Source organism: Pelodiscus sinensis, chromosome 17, assembly GCF_049634645.1.
Source record: "Pelodiscus sinensis isolate JC-2024 chromosome 17, ASM4963464v1, whole genome shotgun sequence".
In the NCBI taxonomy this organism is placed as follows: domain Eukaryota; kingdom Metazoa; phylum Chordata; order Testudines; family Trionychidae; genus Pelodiscus; species Pelodiscus sinensis.
Window position 1 is genome coordinate 30,514,996 of NC_134727.1, and position 25,101 is coordinate 30,540,096.

The 25,101-nt window shown below is 44.3% G+C and overlaps 1 protein-coding gene across 1 annotated transcript in view; it reads right to left on the minus strand.

The window, feature by feature from the left end:
- The window catches only part of TRPC7 (transient receptor potential cation channel subfamily C member 7), a 233,805-nt gene that overhangs the window by 25,789 nt on the left and 182,915 nt on the right, over positions 1–25,101 (minus strand). Inside the window, exons 5-6 of the mRNA XM_075900443.1 lie at positions 24,850–25,083; positions 17,842–18,106 (exon numbers count right to left, since the gene is read on the minus strand). Coding sequence (XP_075756558.1) covers positions 17,842–18,106; positions 24,850–25,083 — 499 coding nt within the window. The remainder of the gene's footprint in view (positions 1–17,841; positions 18,107–24,849; positions 25,084–25,101) is intronic.

Here is a 25,101-nt window from a genome sequence, read left to right on the forward strand (position 1 = left end):
AAAGATAGCGGCCACATTGATTGGACGCTATCCCACATTTCAGTTGTGATTAGTATGGACGGAGTGGCCATCAGAGCACCTGTGTTATTTCCTGGAGGCCTCTTCTTTTGAAAGAACTCCCTCTTCTCCAGCCACCCTGTTTTCGGAAAAAGGCTTCTTCCTCGCAGAAAGAGATATACCACTGTCAGAACAACCCCTCCATTCTTTCAACTTTCTGTCGGAAGAATGTAATAGCAGTGTGGACATAATTATAGTTTTTCTGAAAAAACGGCCGTTTTCCCAGAAAAATGCTGCAGTGTAGACATACAGTAGGAGAGTGAGGTTCGGGCTTTGGCCTCACCACTTGGGACAATGGGGCTTGAGTGTGCTTGGTCTTAGGTCCCCTCTCCTGGGGTCATGCGATAATTTTCATGGTGAGAAGGAGGTTGTGAAATGAAGTTTGAGAACCCTCAGTCTAAAGCATAGTAAAGACCACTGGTCCATTCTATTATATACTGCTGTATTATATACAAGCCAGTATTCTCAGTAGCATAGCCCACTGTACTATCTCCTTCCTCTAGAGCAGGGGTCTCCAAACTACGGCCCGCGGGCCGGATGCGGCCCGCGAGGCCCTCTCATCCGGCCCGTGGAGACTGTGACGGGGAAGAAACTCCCCGCACTAACAGCCCCTCCCCTGGAGAAGCGCCGAGCGGCGCAGCGCCGCGGAGCTGGGGCGGGGAAGAAACTCCCCACACTGACAGCCCCTCCCCCGGAGAAGCGCCGAGCGGCACAGCGCAGCGGAGCCCAGGGGAAAGCCCACGGGGAGGGGAGCGAGGGCGCACAGCCGCAGGCGCGGCAGGCGAGGAAGGCGGCAGGACCCAGGAGGAGAAGGGGCAGGGACGCCAGGGTGAGCGGCACGCCCTGTGCGTGCCGGCTCAAAAGGGGGAGGGGCCGGAAGGACAGGGGCGGCCAGCACTCACTTTCTTTTGGGCAGGCAGCCAGGAGAGGGAAGCCGGAGGAGCCAGCGGGACGGAGGAGGGACTCTGGACCCGCACAGCCCTTGCCCTGGGCAGCGAGACTCCCCGGCCGGGGGTGCGGGGGATCGGAGCCGCCAATGGACGGCCACACGCCCTGCGGACCGACGGCCGAGCCCGGGCTCTGCGTGTCCCTCACAGCAAGAGGGGTTGGGACTTGGCGTGGACAATTGCTCCCTATTGGCCAGTGCGTTCTTATCCTATTGGCTAGCTCTCTCATGAGGTCACTAGTGGGCTGGGCTCTATTTTGGCATCCAGGAAACAATTTCACCATTCACACTAATACAGGTGTTCATGTGTAGTGTATCAATGTGTTATTAAATAATAACTGAATAAAATAATATTAAATAAATAATTAAAAACAACATCCATGTTTTGATTGTTTTTTATTTGGACCTCAAGTGTGTAGTCGGCCCCCGAACTGCTGTTTGATAGTTAATGCGGCCCTCGAGCTGAAAAGTTTGGAGACCCCTGCTCTAGAGTACAGCAGTAGGGAATTTATTAACTTTATGGGTGATGGTCTTTGGGGGTGTAACTCCACTGCCTTCCAAGGTTCTGCACCAATTTAAAAAAGATGTTCCAAAGAGTTTCAAAGAGATGCCTTCCTAGTCTGCTACCATGTTACCCCAAAATTAACGTTGCCTGTCATTTCTTCTATTGACACTCCACATATGATCCATCATAGGTTTTCTCACGTCAGGAACATGTTGGACAGAGTTTATGATTTCTGAATAGAGTAGTTGGCACATCTTTCCACATTACTACTCCATTTGGGGGACATTTCCTCTTGTTTTAAACCTCCTACTTAAGTTCTTTGCATTGATCTACAGTGGGACCTGCCATTCACATGATAGAGTACTTATGTAATAGAATCCGGTCAATGCTTATTCCATTAAATATTGCTCTTTCCAATTAAATTGCATTTATTGTGCCTAAATCTCTGGCTCTGAAGCCTGACATCGAAGTCACTTATCCAGCTAATAAAAGATTGTAACTACCAACCTTGATCCTTGCAGCACCCTGCAATTAACCTTCCTTTTTAATTTGGAAAGGTGCCGTTTGCTTTCAACCCTTCAGGCAATTTTTAATCCAATGTGTCAACTCTGTTCCTTTTCCCGCAACTTTAGCATTAACCTCTGTGCTGGAATGTCGCCATGTTCTCTTCAAAAACTTAATTACTGGCTGTACGTGGCTGTGGCAGTTCGATAGATTCATGAAACATTCTAGCAAATTAGTTATAGAAATGGAGCATTCGTTTCCTGAGATGGTGACAGGTCGCCATAACCAAAGTTGTTCATTTCCTAATTATCCTCCATGACCATCCTCAGCAAAACATCAATAGCCAGGGTCTTATCTCCAGCATGAAAAAAACAGTGTGTCTGGCTGCATCCCACATGTGGATCTGCTGTACCAGTGTGGAGATGGGTCCGAGTCACTCAGATTGAATTGCAGTCCAGATCCAACTTTCCCAGGTGTTCAGGAGGGTTCAGATGGTGGGGGGGAGGGAGGGGAAGGGTTGTTGTAGAGAAAGGGGCAGTGAGATGCGGGAGGGGGATTGTGAGAAGTTCTCAAGAGGCCCTTATATTAATCCATCATTGCATTTAAGAAAAGATTGCAACCACACCTCTCTCTGGTATGTTTACTCCCTGTCAGGATGCTGCCTAACTGCATGGTTTCTGGGTCTCAGCACAGCATAAAGTGAGGGTTATTTTTATCAGAGTCCGTAGTTAAAATACTGGCAGCATGTCGCTGGAAAAGGGAAGCTGGGACCCATTGAAATTCAGATGTGTTTAAATCCGGGGCTTTGGTCCGGTTTTATATTTTCATTTATCGTAGATTCCGTCCTTTACAGTATGTGTTCTAAAGCCCACTTGTGATGGGCCCTACATCTTGGGAGAGATTCGGGGCTGAACAAACCTGATCCAGTGTAGGGGACAATTATGAGTGGAGGGGATCCTACAGAATGTTAGGAATAATTTAAAAAGGGATAGAGAATAAGACAGAGAATATCTTATTGCCTCTATATAAAACCATGGTACGCCCACATCTTGAATACTGTGTACAGATGTGGTCGTTTCATCTAAAAAAAAAAGACATATTGGCATTGGAAAAGGTTCAGAGAAGGGCAACAAAAATGATTAGAGGTTTGGAACAGGCCCCCTATGAAGAAAGATTAAAAAGACTTGGACTTTTCAGCTTAGAAAAGAAAAGACGAAGGGGGGGATATGATAGAGGTCTAAAATATCATGACTGGTGTGGTAAAAGTGAATAAGGAAAAGTTCATACAATCATAGAATCATAGAACACTAGGACTGGAAGGGACCTCAAGAGGTCATGGAGTCCAGGCCCTTGACCTCATGGCAGGACCCAATACTGTCTAGACCATCCCTGATAGACATTTATCTAACCTACTCTTAAATATCTCCAGAGATGGAGATTCCACAACCTCCCTAGCAATTTGTTCCAGTGTTCAATCATCCTGACAGTTAGGAACTTTTTCCTAATGTCCAACCTAAACCTCCCTTGCTGCAGTTTAAGACCACTGTTTCTAGTTCTATCCTCAGAGGACAGGAAGAACAATTTCTCTCCCTCCTCCTTGTGACACTATTTTAGATATCTGAAAACCGCTATCAAGTCCCCTCTCAGTCTTCTCTTTTCCAAGCTAAACAAGTCCAATTCTTTCAGTCTTATTTTATAGGTCATGTTCTCTAGACCTATAATCATTCTTGTTGCTCTTCTCTGGACCTTCTCCAGTTTCTCCACATCTTTCTTGAAATGTGGTACCCAGAAATGGACACAATACTCCAACTGAGGTCTAATCAGCGCAGAGTAGAGCGGAAGAATGACTTCTCGTGTCTTGCTCACAACACACCTGTTAATGCATCCTAGAATCATATTTGGTTTTTTTGCAACAGCATCACACTGCTGACTCATATTCAACTTGTGGTCCACTATAACCCCTACATCCTTTTCTGCCATACTCCTTCCTAGACAGTCGCTTCCCATTCTGTACATGTGAAACTGTTCCTTCCTAAGTGAAGCACTCTGCATTTGTCCTTATTAAACTTCACCCTGTTTATCTCAGACCACTTCTCCATTTTGTCCAGATCATTTTGAATTATGACCCTGTCCTCCAAAGCAGTTGCAACCCCTCCCAGCTTGGTATCATCCGCAAACTTAATAAGCATACTCTCTATGCCAATATCTAAATAGTTGATGAAGATATTGAACAGAACTGGTCCCAAAACAGACCGCTGCAGAACCCCACTTTCCAGCAGGATTGTGAACCATTAATAACTACTTTCTGATAATGGTTATCCAGCCAGTTATGCACCCACCTTATAGTAGCCACATCTAAGTTGTATTTGCCTAGTTTATTGATGAGAATATCATGTGAGACCATATCAAATGCCTTACTAAAGTCTAGGTATACCACGTCCACTGCCTCTCCCCTATCCACAAGACTCATTAACCTATCAAAGAAAGCTATGAGATTTGTTTGTTTTAAACCTGCTACCTATTAATTTCATTTGGTGACCCCTAGTTCTTCTATTATGGGTACAAATCATGACAAACCAAAGTTTTCTTCACACAGCTCACAGTCAGCCTGTGGAACTCCTTGCCAGAGGATGTTGTAAAAACCAGGACTTTAACAGATTTCAGAAAAGAGCTAGGAGATTCAGAGTTCAGAAAAGAGCTAGGAGATCTGCCAGGATGGGTAGGAATGGTGTCCTTGGCCTCTGTTTGTCTGGAAATAGATGACAGGAGAGGGATCATGTGATAATTACCTGTTGTATTCACTGCCTCTGGGGCATCAGCAGACAGGATACTGGGCTAGATGGACCTTTGGTCTAACCTAGTATGGCTGTTCTTATGTTTTCATGTTCTTATGGTCCTCTGCAGTTTGTGCTTCAGTTCTCCATCTATAATGGAAGTGCTACCATACCTCGCATGGGTGTTGTGAGGACAGATGTGATATGCTCACATACTATGATGTAGGCGCTTTAACTAGAATGGCATGTTAAAGTTTTAAGTGTTCAATAGTTCATCTCCAATTCTGGTGCATGTCTCAGAATGTGTGGATTAAAATGCAGGTTTTTGGTTCAATAGCTGAGAGCAAGAGGCACAGAGGTTGAATTATAAAGCTTCCTAATTCAACCTCTGTGCCTCTTACTCTATATCTGTCATCTGAAGAAGTGGGTTGTGCCCACAAAAGCTCATGATACTATCCATATATTTTTTGGTTAGTCTCTAAGGGTATGTCTACACTAGCTCGTTAGTTCGAGCTAGGTAGGGTAATTAGGGCAACCTCGTGGAATGAGGAGTAACGGTAGTTTGAAGTAGGATCTCTAATTCGAACTACCTACTCCGTGCCACATGGAGCCGCGGGCATGGAGTTCGGACTAAGGAGGATTTAAAAATGGCGGCTCCCGGGAACATGCAAATGAAGCCCGGGATATTTAAATCCCGGGCTTCATTTGCAACTCCGGTTGCCCTAATTACCCTACCTAGCTCGAACTAACGAGGTAGTGTAGACATACCCTAAGGTGCTACAGGACCATTGTTGTTTTTAAAGGTTTTTTTCATTACAGACTAACAGGGCTACCCTCTGTGACCATTTAAAGAAGAGTTTTAGTCCAATGTCTGAAGTAAAAGCATAAAACTACTCTGACTTCCTAGACTGCCTTTGAGCTCAATATGCATCAGCAACAGATGCTAAGGAAGCCCAAGATCCGCACTCCTGTGAGGGAGAAGGCATTTCATCTTCTTTATGGACTGGCAAACTAAAGAACAGAGAAAGCTTGTGACCTGCACAGATTCCCATGGTGAGTTATGGACTGAAGCAGGATCTGAAGCCTAAAAAGCTGATTCTGCCGTTTTCTTGTAATGACTATATTACATGACATCTCCCCTGCTCTAATGTGTTTCGGTATATACTTCAGTGCACCACGGGTTATTTCTCACTCAGAGCACATATCTTTCCCATGCAAGCTAAATAGAATGTTCTGCTTTTGTATCAAGGGGAGACCAAAATCCATAGAATACATGAGATCTTGGTGCATGTGGACTTGATTTAGCATCATTGTCCTTCCCATTACTCCTTTATTTCATGTACATCCCTCCTGGAGCATTCCTTTCTTAAGAAAGCTCAAGGCGTCATTTCGGACTGAGCACTTCTTCACAAATATAAAGTCTTAGCTCCTCCAACATGAGATATGGTCAATGGTGTCTAAAATGCCACATTTTAAGGAAAGGAAATGAAAAGAGTGTCCAAGGAATGAAGAAACTGAATGAACTCACTGAATTGAATTTCTCCTCCGCAGGAGTATTAGGGCAGGGAAAAGGGAGAGACAAAACCCCAGGCTTCAACCTGATTTGGGATGCAGAAAGCAATGTGAATGCAATCAGTCCTGCTTCCATTTCAGTGCTGTTTACATAGCATGATCTCAATTACAGACTGTTTCAACAACTATGTTCTGTACACAGCATAGAAAAATGAACAGATAAACACAACTGTGATCTGCATCAATTCCAGTGAAAATTCTGACAAGGGAGAAAAGGAAGAGCTTTAAAAAAATATTTTGCAATTACGCAGTTAGCTAAACAAACTCTGTATTTAGGAGTCTAAAATTAAGCAGGAGTAGCACACACTTTGTTCCTTCTGCCACAGACATATGCACATTTCAGAGACAACAGCACTCTTTGTATGCTGCCTCTGATTTATAAATCGCGGATGTAGTCAATGGTTTAGAGTGCGCTGTTCTTTAGAGTACAAGGCCGACCAAATGGAAGATGTGATTTAAAAAGTGCAATGACACACAGGAAGGTGTGTGGTGAAGTCCCGCTGGATAGTCACTAACGACAATAAAGGCACTTCCCAAGTTCCAAACAGCCAACGTACGAACAATTTCACAAAAGCTCACAGCAGACTCAGGGGAGCAGGCAAGAAGCACAGGTGGTCGCAAGCAGAACAAGTGCTGGCCAATGGACTCCAGAAGAGCACAGGGCAACTACATAGCCAGTGGTTGGAGAGAAGTTACACTCTGAAGGGGAAACCATCACTTCCCTCACAGCTGCTGCCTGCACCTCCAGAGTCCTGTAGCCTGAGCTTGCACCATTTGCCACTGCCTGGTGAGCAGGAACTGGGTGCAGCATGTGGGGGAGAGAGGAGGGGATAGAGCTGGCATAGAGCCTGCAGAGGAGAGCCGGTGGGAGGATGCCCAGAAGTCCCCTTTACAATCTCCACCTACTCTAACATGGTTGCATAACTGGTTGAATGACTGTTCTCAGAGAGTAGTTATCAATGGTGCACAGTCATGCTAGAAGTACATAACAAGTGGGGTTCCACAGGGATCAGTTTTGGAACCGGTTCTGTTCAATATCTTCATCAACGATTTAGATAATGGCATACAGTGTACTCTTATAAAGTTTGCAGATGATACCAAGCTGGGAGGAGTTGCAAGTGCTTTGAAGGACAGGGTCATAATTGAAAATGATCTGGACAAACTGGAGAAATGGTCTGAAATAAATAGGATGAAGTTCAAGAAGGACAAATGCAAAGTACTCCACTTCAGGAGGAACAGTCTGTAGCATACGTACAAAATAGGAAGTGACTGTCTAGGGGATTTAGGGGGCATAGCGGACTACAAGCTAAATATAAGTCAACAGTGTGACACTGTTGCAAAAAAAGCAAACAGCATTCTGTGATGCATTAATAAGACACAATAAATAAGATACAAGAAGTAATTTTTCCACTCTCCTCTGTGCTGATTAGGCCTCAGTTGGAGAAATAGGAGAGAAGAGCACTAGAAATGATTAAAAGTCTAGAAAACATGAGCTATGAGGGAAGACTGAAAGAACTGGGTTTGTTTAGTTTGGAAAAGAGAAGCCTGAGAAGGGATATGATAATAACTTTCAAGTATCTAAAAGGGTGTTACAAGACAAGAAGCAAGGGTATGTCTACACTACCACCCTAGTTCGAACTAGGGTGGTTAATGTAGGCGACCGGAGTTGCAAATGAAGCCCGGGATTTGAATTTCCCGGGCTTCATTTGCATATTGCCAGGCGCCGCCATTTTTAAATGTCCGCTAGTTCGGACTCCGTGCCCGCGGCTATATGCGGCACAAACTAGGTAGTTCGGATTAGGCTTCCTATTCCGAACTATCGTTACTCCTCGTGGAACGAGGGCTTCATTTGCAACTCCGGTTGCCTACATTAACCACCCTAGTTCGAACTAGGGTGGTAGTGTAGACATACCCCAATGGACTTAAATTGCAGCAAGGGAGGTTTAGGTTGGACATTAGGAAAAACTTCCTGTCAAAGTGGTTAAGCACCGGAATAAATTGCCTAGGGAGATTGTGGAAGCTCCATCACTGGAGATATTTAAGAGCAGGATAGAGAAACATCAATCAGGGATGATCTAGATCCATGGTCACCAACCCATTGATTGCAATCAACCGGTCAATCGGGAGGTCTCGACCAGTCGATTGCGAGGCATTTGGTGCCCCTCCCAATTCCGCCCACTCCCAAGAAGCCCCACTACCTACCTCTGAAAATGGAGGTAGTGCCGGCTTTCCACAGGGTGGAGGGAAGTCCAGCAGCTGCGCACCACTTCTGGAGTTTTCAGAAGTGCACTGCCTGCTCCCCTCCTCCAGGTCTGTGGCACGCCGGGAGGAAGTAAGATCCCAGAGGAAAGCACATGCTGAGGCTTGGAGGTTAGGGGGGGGGGGGGGGAAGAGACAGGAGAAAGGAGGAGTGCACCAGGGCTGCCCTCCTTTGTGGTGGAGGAGGTAGGAGTCCGGGTGGGAAGCATGTGCTGGGGGGGAGGGAGGGCGGGAGAAGAAAGGCGCATGCCGAGGATTCCTTGCCCCAGCCAACACCCTGCCCCGTTCCCACTGGCACGCTGCTCCCACTGGCATCCTGGCCCCTGCCCCTGTCCCTTGCCTCCACTGATACCCTGTCCTCTGCCCCAGAACCCACTAGCACCATTCCCCAGTACCATGTGCCCTGCTCCCACCAGCACAGTTGGGATCACATTAGTGAGGCTTTGAAGAAGTTTTTTTTTTTTTGCATCTCACTTGTGTGGCCCCAACTGATTTTTCAGTGATCCCTGAATCAAAACAGGTTCTCGTAAATAAAAACAATGCTGAAACTTTTTGGCTGCGTCTAGACTGGTATGATTTTGTGGAAATACTTTTAACTGAAAAGTTTTTCTGTTAAAAGTATTTCCACAAAAGCACGTCTAGATTGGCATGGATGCTTTTGCGCAAAAAGTGCGTTTGCGCAAAAGCTTCCGTGGCCAGTCTAGACACGATTTTGCGCAAGAACGCTCCGATCGCCATGTTAGCCATCGGGGCTTTTTAGTGCAAAACAATTCTTCCCTGTCTACACTGGCCCTCTTGAGCAAGTATTCTTGTGCAAGAGGGCTTTTTCCAGAGCGGAAGCGTGAAAGTATTTGCTCAAGAAGCACTGATTTTGTACATTACAAAGTCAGTGCTCTTGCGCAAATTCAAGCGGCCAGTGTAGACAGCTGGCAAGTTTTTAGTTAAAAATGAAGCCTGGCCAACAAACTCCCATCTGTCCTCAGCATCATAACACTCCCGCACCTCTCTCCCCCCCCCCCCCCCGACCCTAGATTTGAGCCTATCATACACTGGAACCCCCTGTCCTGAGCCTCTCTCATTGCCAAATTCCTGCACCCCCACATCCTCAGTCTTTTGCCACAACACTTATACACCATCCACATACCACAAATCTGTGTCCTGAGCCCATTATACTCCTAACCTCCCTGTCCTGAGCCCCTCCCATCCCCCATCCCAAACTCCTGCACCCTCACATCCACAAGCCTGTGGCTTGCTCAGTACCCCAACCCTCCACCTGACCCCAACACTCCCCAGCCTGGAGCCTCCTCCCTGAGCCAGAATCCCCTCCTCCACCTCCTCCTGCATCCAAATTCCCTCCCAGAGCTTGCACCTCTCACCCCTTCCCACACCCAAACCCCTCATTCCCATCCCAGGCTCCACACATCCTGTCTCAACCTAGTGAGGGTCCAGCTAGACTGCAGGAGTTTTTCCGAGATTCCAGAGGTATCCCAGAAAAACTCTTCCACATCCAGGGATGCATTTGTTCTTCTACTTCTTTTAGTGGAAGAGCAAACATACTCTTTCGGTAACCCCTATATTCCTCTTTCCACGAGGAATAAGGGGGCTTCTCTGACATTTGGTCCAGTCTAGACAGGCCAAATGTTGGAAAAACCTCTTCCTACAGAAGAATGGGGGAAAAAAGCAACAGTATAAGGGTTGGGGATAGCAAGTGATGGAGAGGAGGAGAATAGAGAGGGCAGGGTGGGGCTTCAAGGAAGGGTCAGGGCTTCAAGGAAGGAGTTGGGTGGTAGATCTTGGCTTGTTCTGTCATTTAAAAAGTGATCTGGGGTGTAAAAAGGTTGGAGACCCCTGATAGATGATACTCTGTCCTGCCAGACTGGACTTGATGATCTCTCGAAGTCCCTATCAGTTCTACTATTTTATGATTCTACCTCCTCTAATTAAAACTGTCTTTCCTCAAGCGCCAGCATTCAAGGTTAAATAATAAAAAAACTATTTCTACTTATTTTAATTGCACATATACAGTATTCAGCTACATTATGGGTTATATAAGCTTTTGTGGGCTAGCCTGGGAACCCAACTACCATGTATAACATTGTTCTATGGGAAAATGCATTCCAAGTTCCAAACAACCAAATTAAAAACAAGCTTTTGGAATACAACCTGCTCATAAATTGGGGATGCTCTGTAATTAGTAGAGCTAAGCAAATAATTCATGGACTTTTTTGTCAAATGTAACTTCTTTTTTATGCTAACAAATTGCCCATGAGATACTTATGATTCATCATTCATTGAATAAGATGACTGAATAGTTCTTGATGTATTTAGCAGTTCATGGTGGGTATCCCATATTGAGTCTGTGTAGGGACCCCAGTCCAACTCCCACTGAAGAATGATATTTATTACTACTACATTTGTACCTAGGAGCCATGGTCATGGGCTAAAACTGCTATTGTGCTAAGCTCTAGGCCCGGCCCTAGGTAGGGTTGCCAGATGTCCAGTATTGAACTGGACAGTCTGGTATTTTCGCCTCCGGTCCAGTAAAAAAAATTCAGAAAATACCGGACACCTAAAATGTCCAGTATTTTCTGATTTTTTCCCAAACAGGAGGCAAAAATACTGGGTGTTTACTTGGTTCCTCAGGGGAGCTGTCTGGCCCGGAGCAGGAAGACAAAATGGCGGATAGCCGCCGGCAGCCTGTAGCATTTCTTAAAGGGGCCATGCTGGTTTTTTATTTTTTTTTAGATTAATAACTTTCGGGGTTCTTTTTTTTTGGTCTTCCCCCTCCCCTTTTTTTTCTCAACAGAATTTATTCCCTGGTGGGTTTTTTTGGGAGGGGCGGGGATTCGATATTTTTCGTTATACCACCTGGCAACCCTAGCCCTAGGACAAGGTGAGCAAGGCAAATACCTTGGGCCCCATGCTTTCAGGGCCCGCGCTGCTGAGTATTCACCATAAACCGGGTAGGCCCAGGGCCCTGCTCCCAGTGTCCTGCCTCGGGCCCCACAAACCCTTTGCCCAGGCCTGCTAAGCCCCATACAAACAGAGAATAAAAAGACAGACATAGGTTAGTTTTGCTTTGGCCTGCAGACCACGTGGTTCTTTTGTCTATTTCATGACTGGGTGCATAGATTTCTCAGATTCAGTTTTCAGCACAAGCAAACGCATTTACACATTTTCAAAATTTGCTTTCTGTAAAATTTCTATTATATCCACTTAGAACTCTCACAGACACTCCTACCAGTAAACGCCTTTAAAGAAATGTTTGCACATCTACCACACACAGTTTATGAACACCGCAAACAACAAAAGCAACCCCCCTTTTTTTTCCTGGGTGAATTTTCACAGAAGCTGTTTAAAGTGGTTGCCCATAATCGGTTCCTCCTTCTCTTTATGAGTCAGTCAATGCCATTTGTCAATACCAACCATATTCTGCAGCAGAACTCACAGACAGCTCAGTAAAATATTGATTGGAAACTCTATGTGATACATACTTGTCCATATGCTAATATATTCTTTATATGTATACATTGACACCATATGTTTACAACTAAACACCCCCAAATCTCCAGCTTTGTGAAAGTGCCTGAGAATGGTCTAAATGAATGTTAATTCCTGAGCTGTATGGTATATGCATTATGTGAAAAAACTGCACATCTCCATTACTAATCACATGTGTCACACTCCAGGATATTAAAATAATCCAAAACAGCAATACTGGCACCTGGAAATCTACTGTTCGTAACAGAAACAGCATTCTGAACAAAGTTGCAGGAATGTCCACCCATGAATTTTCCTCACAGAGGAGATACACTTATACCTATTTCATAGAGCTGGAAGGGACCTTGAGAGGTCATTGAGTCCAGGCCCCTGCCCTCTTGGCAGGACAAAGTACCATCTCTGGAGGTATGTCTACACTACCCCGCTAGTTCGAACTAGCGGGGTAATGTAGGCATACCGCACTTGCAAATAAAGCCCGGGATTTGAATTTTCCAGGCTTCATTTGCATAAGCGGGGAGCCGCCATTTTTAAAACCCCGCTGGTTCGAACCCCGTGCAGCGCGGCTACACAGGGCTCGAACGAGGTGTACCGGTAGTTCGGAATAGGAATCCTAGTCCGAACTACCTAGTTCGAGCCCCGTGTAGCCGCGCTGCACGGGGTTTGAACCAGCGGGGTTTTAAAAATGGCGGCTCCCCGCTTATGCAAATGAAGCCCGGGAAATTCAAATCCCGGGCTTCATTTGCAAGTGCGGTATGCCTACATTACCCCGCTAGTTAGAACTAGGAGGGTAGTGTAGAGATACCCTGATAGATTTTGCCCCAGATCTCTAAATGGTCCCCTCAAGGATTGAGCTCACAATCTGGGGTTTAAGCAGGCCAATGCTCAGACCACTGAGCTATCCACCTCCAATGGTGCTAGCTGAAATGTGCTTGGCATGAGAATCGATTCTGCAATCTGACCTGTGCTGGGACATTTGTCACCTGTGCAGTGCCACTCCAACTTCAGTGGCATTCCGTGTGGCCCTCCTCTGTGAATGGATCAGGTTGTGGGATGAAGGTCAACAGTGCCAATGGGACATTGTCAGATGTTCAGACAGCGCACACCTCTGCCTTGCTGGTAGAGAATCTGCTGTCCTGAATTAGGAACCTGATACCTTTCCACCCTAAGTTGAGTTGTGACTTCTCTCCCAAATTCCTACATGGCTTATTTGCAGGGCCCTACCAAATTCACAACCATGAAAAACATGGTTTGGACCATGAAATCTGGTCTTCTCTGTGCTTTTACCCTATACTATACAAATGTCACAGCGGACACCAGAGTTTCTTAAATTGGGGGTCTTGACCTAAAAGAGATTTGCAGGGGGGTTGCCAGAGGTTTTTTTTTGGGGTGGGGGGAGGGTCATGGTACTGCCACCTTTACATCTGTGCTGCTTTCACGGCTGATTGGCTGGTGAGCAGCAGCTTTTGGCCAGGCACCCAGCCCCGAAGGCAGCACCCCACCAGCAGCAGCACCCATCCACTCTCACTCCCTGATCCTGCAACCTCAATCAAGGCTTGTTCATCATTTACCTCATGTGACAACAGCTGCTGCCAGGGTTATAATGAGAATCTCATGGTTAGTTAAGCTTATCAGTAAATAGCAACGCGGCACAATGATACTGCAACAGAGACGGTCTAAAATTCATTAACCAACTGGTTTGAAAACATGCACCAACAGAGAACCATAACTGATGGTTTCTATTCCACCAGGCGGTCTGGGGAGATAGTGACTCAGCCGCTGATTAACTCCTGTGCTTCAAGGGCATCATCTCCTATTCGTATGATTAACATGTCTCCTGCATACTCCGTTTTCTTCTACCTTGTTATTAGAAACAGATAAATGTACTTGCATCCAGTCCTGGAAATCCCTCCATTAAATTGTGTCCTGAGGCAACAGAAGAAGCCTAGGAGGCATATTTTCTTTGATTAGAAAATTTTAACTCTGCTTTATAAAGCATATGTTACACGAGCCATAGGTTCCCAAACTGGGTGTGTGTGTGAAGAAATTCCAGGCGGGGAACGAGGTGACCCAGGCCCCCGCTCCGTCAATCTCCCCTAAGAAAGAACCCGGTCCATCTGGTAAGAAAATTCAGAAAATACCATGTGAAATGTCCAGTATTTTCTGTTTTTCCTGGCTCGGGCGTCCGCCGGAACATTCGCAGTCCCAGGCAGACTTGAAAATGTCCACCTTAAAAGGGCAATGCCTGCTCTGCTCTTAAAAGGGCAATTTTTTTGGGTGGGCAACAATTTTTCCCCTGGAGTACCAGCACCTTTTTTTTACACAAGTTTTGCTGCTGGGTTTTGGGGGGGGGGGGGGGGCGTGAGGGTTTCGCAAAAATCAAAAAGGGGGCATGATGCCGAAAACGTTGGGAACCACTGTGCTAGACCATGGAGTAATATAGATGGATCCTATATGTTTGGACAAACTGCCAAACTAAGTGGGGAAGGTTATTTCCTCACTGTGAGGCTACTGGCAGCATCGCACCATCACAACACCAATTGACATTTACTTTTCAGGTTGGTGCTTCAGAATCACCTTAAACATTTGCTTAACTGTCACTTCGGGGATTGTCTTAAAGTGACATCATTAGGTTAGACCTACAAGGGGGAAACATATTGGATGTCGCCAATGTGCCTCTATCTTGCATCACAGATGGGAGCATAAGCAGAGAAGGAATGGAACCTAAAAATGGCCATACTGGAGCAGATTAAAGGTCCATCCAACCCAGTATCCTGTCTTCTGACAGTGGCCAATTTCAGGTGTCCCAGAGGAAATGAACAGAACAGGGAATCATCAAGTGATCCAGCTCCTGTCACCCATTCCCAGCTTCCAGCCGAGAGGCTAGGGACACCCTCCCCGCCTCTCCTGGCTAATAGCCACAATAGCTCCAGGACTTCTCTGAAGAAAGCAGAGGGACCACCATGACAAGTTGTCTCTCCTCCTTGGGAGCCAATTTTAATTCCATCTGTGCCTACGTTCACACTTCAAACTCCATGGGTGAAATCCTGACTCCACTGAAGTCAATGGCACAACATCGGCCTTTATTGCGTGGCTTGCACAAGGGAGAGGAGTGGCAGTCCGGCGGACCTGGGGAATAACATGGCCATTCGGATTGGGAGTGCACCTGGGAATCAACTCTAGTTGAAACATGAACTCTCACTCTGTACCTTCTGCCTCAGGGACTGATGGCACAGGTGCAGCTAGGGAAGCTAACAGCAGCCCATCTCTTAAGGGATCGATGCTGCTGGTGGGTGTGTGTCCAGAGAGAGGTGTAAAGGGGCCAGCTGTCCTCGTGCTCCAGGATGCGTGGTGTCGAGCATGGAGTTCCGTATGGATCCCTAAGGCTTCTGCTTTGCAGTGCCTACCACATCCAGGAGGCTACAAACCCTTCCAGAGAGGCATTAGTTAGAAACTCAGGGGCCTGCTCAAAGTAAAAGATGCAACTCCAGCTACATAAATTACATAGCTGGAGTTCATGTATCGCACATCACATTTCTGCACCATCCACACAGGGGGAAACCAACGGGAGCAAACACTCTCACTGGCTTCCCTTCCTCCTCATGAAGCATGGGAGGAGTGCTGGTGCTGATGGGGACACCCCCTGAGTTTGATCCAGTGGGTTCATACTACACCTGCTAAATCAAACCCCAGAAAATCAACCGCAGAAGCATTGATCTTCCATGTAGTGTAGATGTACCCAGCCTACAGTTATTAGTTTCTGGCATATAGGAGCACAACTTGGTGACCACATATCTAGTTTCCAAATGATGGGTGTGATAAACATATTAGCTTTGTCTGAATAAGTTTAGACATATTTTGGGAAATCACTTTTCACTTAAGCTATGTCTACACAGCAGCGTTATTTCGGAATAACTCATGTTATTCCGAAATAACATAGTCTGCGGCTACAAAGCAAGCAGTTATTTTTACAGAATGTTGACATAACGTTGAGCTGGAGGGCTTCTTGCTCCAATTCTTGTAACCCTCATTTTATGAGCAGTAAGGGAAGTCTGAGGAAGAGTGCTCTAACTCAGATTTCCTGCTGCATAGACAGTAATGAAAGACGAAATAAGCTATTTCAATTTAAGCTACACAAATGGCATAGCTCAAGTTGCCTATCTTATTCCGGCTTTAGTCCTGCTGTGTAGCCGTGCAGTCCTATTATTCAGCCATTGCACATACGGTAGTACAGTATCTGAGGAATGATTTGTTGCCGTATTCAACCAGCTGTAACACAGCATACGCAGCAAACTGCAATGTGCAGACAACCTCTGGCTTCTCAAGGTTGTTGTTGATTTATTAAATGGTCACTAGAGGGAGATGAAGAACAACTTAGTCTACATCTTTACTTGTTTCTTACCCATATGTTGGCTGGATGTTATACACATCTGCACAGACTTCTCTATAGAGAGATGCACAAGCTTGATTTAGGGAACGTGAAGCTCTCTGTCTTATATTCTCCACTGTTATTTATTGATTGTTTTTTTTTGAAATGCATCAATAGCACTTTTTAAAAACTTGTCTGGCATAGCAGCCACATCCAGGTGTGAAATTACAAATGCAAACCATGCGCAATGTTACCGCTTCATCATTTTTATATACGTTTTGGTAGCAGTAGCTTTTGGGTGATAATTAGCTGTTTAATCTCTTTTGTGTTGATCACAAATGCAACCCCACTTGATGTACTGACTGCTCTTAAAGGTGCAATCACACAGAGGGATCTTTTTCACTACTGTCAAGATAATTTTATGAAAATTTCCCCTGCTCTTTCCACTCACCTCAAAAAAAATGTTCCTGTTTATGTTTTACCCTAGAAATAACAGATTCTGAGTTACTGGGTTTCCTTGTATGCAGACTGCACACTCTTTGAAAGACACCTGAGATATAACATCAAAACTGGAGCTTATACTACAGGTCTCCCAGCTAAAACACCCTGATCAATTGAAGCAGTATTCTCTCTCTGCCAAACTGCAACAGAGGCAAGAATTTCAGAAGTCTGCAAATATTCTGGGGCACCTGTGACCAGTGTTCCATACATGTGAAGATTTTTCCATCCATGTGCAGAATAACTCTTTATGTGCACTGGGGAATGAGCAAACGTGCACCACCCGTAGAAACAAAACATAGCTAATTAGCAGAGCGGTATTTGAATCTCTCCTGAAGGGTCGCAGAAGAGCAAAGCTTACAGGGAACACTGCCTCTAACTCAGGAAACTTTTAAAGCCTGACTAGCTGTAACTAGCTTGACAGACTGCTAGCTTCATTAGGACCCTACCATAAATATAAGGTGAAGTTAAGGGCACCTTGGGAGCCAAAACAGGCATTATAGTGCATCCATAGATATAAAATGTAAAGGAAAAGCATCCCGGGGAGCAGAGAAAGGAGGAACTGGGTGACTGGCTGAGCCAGAGAAGACTGGATTTAGGGGGACAGGAAAAAGGAGGGCTTGGATGTAGGATCATCTCTGCTTACTAAACGTGGCACAAGAGTTTAGCCATCAGTTCTAATGGATTCATGCATTTAGAGCCGTCGCCACCGCTTGAAATAATTAAACATTGCAGCAATATAGTGCAAACAACATGAGTTGAAGAAGGCATGTAACTTACATATGAGGCAGCCCGGAAAGAGATCTTACTAGATCTAAAACTATATAATCTCTATAGCCTCCTTTCCCTAGGTACTCACGTGGTAAATGCTGGGTTATATTTTGCACCAAGGTAGTAAGAGTAAAGGTTGAACATTCCGATCATGAAGGCAACAAACACCATGATGAAGATGACCATGAATTTGAAGATGTCTTTCACAGTCCTTCCCAAAGAAATCTGAAGAGGGCCAAAGCTTTCATTGGCTGGAAGAATGTAAGCAATGCGGGAGAAGCTGAGTACCACAGCTATTGCATATAGTCCTTCTGATATGATCTGAGGGTCCGAGGGAAGCCACTTGTTCCTGGCTGAAACAATACACACATATAAAAGTATTAGTAACAGAAAATGTCGGAAAGAGATGAATAAAAATGACCTATAAAATAGGTTCTGGGTTTCCATTCTGGCCAGGATTAAAGGGAAAAGTGTAGGAATCTACTAATGATCTGCAGGTCTCATGGTGCTCTACAAAGATGGATAGGAACGATTAGATTTTTTTCACATGGAGAAACTGAGGCACGGCAAAGTTTGCATCGATTTGCCCAAAGCGCACAGCCAATCAGGGCAGAACTGGGCAACAGCACCCAGATTCCCTGACTCCCAGTATAGTGCATCATCATCTCCTGCTCCAGCTGATGTCATTGTGAGCTTTGTTATTGTGGGTCAGAATCACACTGATAGGAAAATGCCCAGCTTTTGATTAACTGCACCATTTAAACACACACAATGTAACTAAATAGCTCATGGCAAAATCTGTCCTCATAAGACTAGACCAAAGAGGTTTGGATTTGTTCAGATAAAACCAGTCGAACTGCCAAACCTTTTAATAGATCTAAAATTCTGTTAACTTTTTAAATTTGAAAAATCAAATTATTTAGCCATTTGTTTTTAAAAATCTCCTGTATGCATACACACTATTGTAATTTACATATTTTGAATATGCTTTGAATATAAGTATCTAGGTGTTCTTGCATTAACTGAGACTCATCACTGAATACGAGGCTTTTGACTCAAACCAAAACATGTCCCATATTTAAAGACACAGGCATATTATTTGCATGAATCCAGATGGTACGAAAAGAAGCAGAGTATTTCCTGTAGCATATCTGTAAAGTTCAGTTCTGAACTTAAAGCAGAAGGCTGGAAACACATCCCTTTTATGACTATGTTTAAAAGTCTCAGAAGGAGAGCCGTGTTAGTCTGTTTGGGTATGTCTACACTACCCTCCTAGTTCGAACTAGGAGGGTAATGTAGGCATACCGCACTTGCAAATGAAGCCCGGGATTTGAATTTCCCGGGCTTCATTTGCATAAGCGGGGAGCCGCCATTTTTAAATCCCCGCTGCTTCGAACCCCGTGCAGCGCGGCTACACGGGGCTCGAACTAGGTAATTCGGACTAGGTTCCTATTCCGAACTACCGTTACTCCTCGTGAAATGAGGTGTACCGGTAGTTCGGAATAGGCACCCTAGTCCGAACTACCTAGTTCGAGCCCCGGGTAGCCGCGCTGCACGGGGTTCGAAGCAGCGGGGATTTAAAAATGGCGGCTCCCCGCTTATGCAAATGAAGCCCGGGAAATTCAAATCCCGGGCTTCATTTGCAAGTGCGGTATGCCTACATTACCCCGCTAGTTCGAACTAGCGGGGTAGTGTAGACATACCCTTTATGTTTAATCAATATTGTTTTTTGGGGTGAGAGTAAATGTTTGCAGAGAAGTTTACAATTTGTTCTATGCCAGTTTACAATCAATTGTTACATTATTAACCAGGGTTCCAAAGTTCAAAAATAAAGAGAACTAACTTTTAATACAAATATATTACTCTGGAACCAAGAATGAGTAAGGAAAAATACTGGCCCCATCGAAGTCAGTGGGAAATTTTGTCATTGACTTTCACGAGACCAAGATTTCACCTGTGTTTTTTTAAAAGAAATTGAAGGAAAATATATATCACCGAATCACACTGCAGCTCACAGCTCAGATGTTGGAGGAGGGAAAAATCAACAAGCTTCATTTTTATAGTGTTTACTTGGGATAAGAGATTTAGAAAATAATTTAACACCTGTAGTTTCCACTGACACACAAGGAAGTGGTTTTCTGAGGTTTTTCTCTTTTTCAAAGTTGGATAGTCATATAATTAACAACAAGCACCAAGTAAGAAGCAGATCATCCAAGTTTGTTCACCTCCCCAAGCAAAATAAATAAATGTACAAATTAGATTTTTTTCAAAATGTACATGGGATAATAGACAGTTCTGAATCAAGCTGCTTAAGTAAAGCATATGGCATAAACTCCTGCAGATCAAGAGTAGCTGGCCATAAAAAGATGCTGTTAAATTTAATTGAACATGTATCATAATTGAATTGTTTATGCACAGTGCATTGCACTTTCTTTTACAAGACTACCTAATACAAAGTTTCAAGAAAAAATAACCTATAGACGTTGTACTGCAATTTATCACAAGACAACTAATACTTCTTTTGTATGCAACCTCCATCAAAACTGCAACTTAATATGTTATGACCAATCACTTGATTCTCATAATTTTTAAAAAACTTATAATAATTGTATCTGTGAAACACATAAACATGTCACAAAACTTTATCAAAACAAACACATTAAATATAACTTCATCTATTAAAAAGCTTTTGATTACCACACATTACAATTTAAAATTTTGTTATTTATATTTTTTGTTAAGTTTAGGCTCATATTATGCAGTGAAAATTGAAAACACATAGCCTGGGAAAATCAGTTTTCTGAAAAGCTCTCCCTGTATGTACTGGGTAAATAATGTAATCTGTGGATGGACAGAACTACATAGAAATCTCCCTGGTATGTATGTGTGTCTTTAGAAAATATAAAAGATCCTTCTTCAAGCACAATGAGAAAATATATTTGGATTAAAAATCAGCCAAAGATTGTTAACTGAAAAATTTTCCCTTCTTTGCCCTGACTTTTTTTCCTACGCATTCTTCCCAAGAGTAAAAGAGTAAAAAATGGCAAAAGGTTTGCAAACAATCAAATTGTTCCACAAGATGGAGCTCCTCACCATTTAACAAAAGGCTTATTAACAATATTCCAGTAGCAAACCAGAAAAAATAGAATGTAACAATTTTGATGGCATCATGTTTTGTCCAGTGGGTGAGAGAGAAGCTTATCTTCAAATATTGTGTTTGAAAATACAATTATTTGTAAATAGTCTGACTGGGCAAATAGACTAGAACTTTTTGCTGCTGTACTTTAGCTTTGCTCCCCTGACTTCAGGGAAGCAAGCTATCCTAATTTACACCAGACGAGGAACCAATCCATTTTTTCATTAGTGATTTGGATTATTTGGGCAGGTGACTCTAAATCTGGCAGAATGTTTCAATACTAGACTTATGTTCTTTATAGTCCATCTGGTTAGAATAAACCAATTAAGACCATAGGGAACAAGATGGACCTTTCTCTGTCTCTGTATCAACATCCTCAATTCCTTTTGTGAACCAAACTTCCGATGATTAAAGTGAGAGTCACAATTTGAGTATGGAGGATGGGGCCTTGTCTGCATGCACTGAATCCAACCCAACCTAAATGCAAAGCCTGTATTCATTTTTCAACTCTAAGGAAGGGCCATTTCAATATCAGGAAATATTTTGTCCAGTTTGTGTTATAGTTGTTCTCATCCTTATTATCACTGAGAAAAAAGAAAACTCCAACGTGAAGAATTTCCAAAGCACCAAAGGTTGAAACCTGGCCCCACTGTAATCAATGGTGAAACATATACTGATGTTAGTCGGGTTAAGATTTCACCCAAAGCGCAATTTTGGTGTCAGTCTCCTGTGGAAAGTCAATAAGAGTTGGGCTGCTAACTCCCCATTGTGCCTCTGGTGTGGTCACCCCTCAAATATTTAAAACCTATGCATGAGAAGTTAAAGAATCATTTTATTATTGCATATTTTCTATTCTAGTTTGTCAAACATGGTTATAGGAAATATCTGTTGTGGATTTAGCTCCTCTTCTGTGCAGCAAATCATTCATAAGGTTTCATTGGGTACGAGTCTGAGCAAAATTGTCTTCCATACTCTTTTTTTGCTTTTGTATGTGAAGAAATGCAATGTGCAACTGAGGGGGATCAGTGGCAACCCTCCCTGTGTGATATGACAAGAGATTGTCAGTTGTGAAACTACTGACCTGTTCTCATAAACTGTCATCTAGACTACATGCTTTTGTCGACAGATACTGTCGACAAAGCTTCTGTTGACAAAGAGCATCTAGACTACATCCAGTTCTGTTGACAAAGCAAGCCACTTTGTCGACATGAAAGTGTAGACGCAAAGGACAGTGTAGATGCAATAACGCCTTCTGTCGACAGAACTCTGTCGACAAAAGGCGTTATTCCTCATAGAATGAGGTTTACCGCTGTTGACAAAACTTCCGAGTTCTGTCGACGTTATGTCAACAGAACTCGGCAGTAGTGTAGACACAGGTATAGTTTTGTCAATAAGGGTATGTCTAGACTACAGGGTTTTGTCGACAGAAGTTTTGTCAACAGATACTGTCGACAAAGCTTCTGTTGACAAAGAGCGTCTAGACTACAGCCAGTTCTGTCGACAATGCACTGTCGACATAACAGTGTGGACGCAAAGGACAGTGTAGATGCAATAATGCCTTCTATCGACAGAACTCTGTCGATAAAAGGCGTTGTTCCTCATAGAATGAGGTTTACATACGTCGACAAAACTGCTGAGTTTTGTCGACGTTATGTCGACATAACTCAAAGGCAGTGTGGACGCAGGTATAGTTTTGTCGACAAAAGTGGACTTTTGTCGACAAAACCCTGTAGTCTAGACACACCCTTAGGAATGAAAGCAAAGGAAACTCTTGAATAATATTTTGTTAGTATTATCCTCTTGTGAACGCTCATTCTTGGATCTCCCTCTGCAATTTTTTCTGAGGGTGTGACTGCATGAACCAGCTCCACACTGGGAAGACTGAGCCTATCCAGGCTCACATGGCTGAAGAAACCCTGCCCCTGCGGCCCTGCTGGGCATGTTCAGACTGCAGCGCAGGTATAAAAGCATGGCGAGGGGATCAGTCTGGGCTGACTGCACAGGACGAAGGAGGCCCTGCCAGAGCTCCTGCAGGTGAACGGCCAGAGAGACCGGACCTGGAAGCCAGCCAATGAGACATCAGTGCTACAGAGGACCTGAAGGAAGGACCCGGGAGAGAGTCCAGTGGAGTATGGTAGGGAGTAGCCCAAGGCGGGAGATTATTTCCCAAGAAATTCAAGGTGTTGCAGTAGGATTTCCCGCTGAGTCAGCAGAGGCCCACACCACTGCTACCAGGACCCTGGGCTGTGATCCAGTGGAGTAGGGAGGGCCTGGGTCCCCTTCCCCCATGCCTCAATACCCCAACCCATGAGGCTTTCACCTGCCGTATAGTGACTCCAGCCACTAGGCTGCACTGCCCCAGTGAGAAGGGTGTTTATTAGTGACTCTGGCCACTAAGCCACATGGCCCTGGTGAGAGGAGTGTTCCGCAATGACTTTTGGAGTTAGGCCCTATGGCCACAAGAAGAGGTCCAGGGGTTTAGTCCTAGAGAGAAATTGCTGGACACATGGGGTTGGGGTGTAAATTCAAGATCCCTTAGGACTCAACTTCTCCCCCTGGGAGTGCAGGGGGGGGGGGAGGGGATGACACTGTGATGAGGGGACTATGTAACCTAATGTCATTAAATAGAGTCATGCAACATCACAAGTACGATGTTCCATGACTAAATCACCCACTGTTGGGATAAAATACTTTGGCTTATCCAGAATCAGATCAAATAGATATGCAGGGCTAGCATTAACTGAGAGGTAGACAATTCAGACATTAAGGGCATGTCAACACTTATCACGTCCTGAGGTCAATCTTCTGGTGTTCAATTTAGCTGAGAGCAGCTCTCGCCAGCATCCAGGACTCATCCTTTCGCAAGGAGTAAGGGAAGCTGATGGGAGCATTTACTCCTGGCTCCCTCCTGCAGTGTGGACCCCACCAAGGCTTATCATGAAGTAAGCCAACTCCAGCTACATATTTTATGTAGCTTGAGTTGCATACCTTAAGCAGACCATCCTGCTCTAGTGTAGACCAAGCCTAAATGTGCTAAAGGTAAAGAGAAAGATTTTTTTTCATCCAAATTGTTACAAATAGGTAGTTCCTTTTCTTATCTGTAAAGCCCAGGTCTTGCATCTTTTTATATGCAGAATATCCACAACTTCAATAAGGGTATGTCTCCATTGCAGAGTTTTTCCGGAAAAATAGCCATTTTTCCAGGAAACCCACACGTAAGTCCACAATGCTATTTTATTCTTTCTACGAAGAAGAAGCCTTTTTCTGAAAAAGGCGTGTGTGGACGGGGAAGAGGACTTTCTTTTGAAAGAAGAGGAAAAAGGAAAAAAGCACAGGTGCCCTGGTGGCCACTCCATCCACAGTGATCATAACTGAAATGTGAGATAGTGTCCATTCAGTGTGGACGTTATCTTTCGAAAAAACACATCGCTTTTTCATTGCGCTTTTGCTGTGTAGATGCTCTATTTAAAAATAAAATTTTCCGAAAGATCTCTTCCGGAAAAGCTTCTTCTGAAAGAAGCCTGCATACTAGACATAGCCCTAAGACTTCCACCTGCCAAATGATGAGACCATAAAGCTGACAGAGCACACATTTGTCAGCACAGTGTGCCTCTCATATTAGGAAAGTAGAGCCGATTCCCTGACATGTAATTGAAATTATATTCTATTCCTTCTGGTTTCATGATTATTAGTTGCTCAGGGTTATTTAGGCAACCTATGATAGGACTGAGTCTGGTTGCTGTACACGTTCAGAGCCTGAGATGAGCTTAGGTCTCTGTTCTGCTTTAGCTTATGTGAGCTGCTTACTAAGATGGCTGGAATTAATAGCTCTGAGAAGCACCATGAGCTATAATTGAGGGAAAATATCATGAATGAATACAAAAACACGCTGCTGTATTCTTCTTGGCCATGCATGAGCTTGAAAGCACAGAAAGTATTAAACCCTCCAAACCATCTTACCGTAAGTAAAGTAAGCAACTTCTGGAGGGAGGGTGACATTAGTGAGGTCATCATCCGGAACATACTGATCTACATATTGTTGTGCTTCAGTTGCTTTGAGAAAAGCCATGAACCGTGCAGTGAAGGATGCCACGAAGATAGAGAGCATCCCAAAATCCAGCAGGTTCCAGAGATGCATGACATATTCACGGGGGCCCTCTTCCCAGATTTCTTTGCATTCTGACCATATCATACCTGAGGGAAAGCCACAGA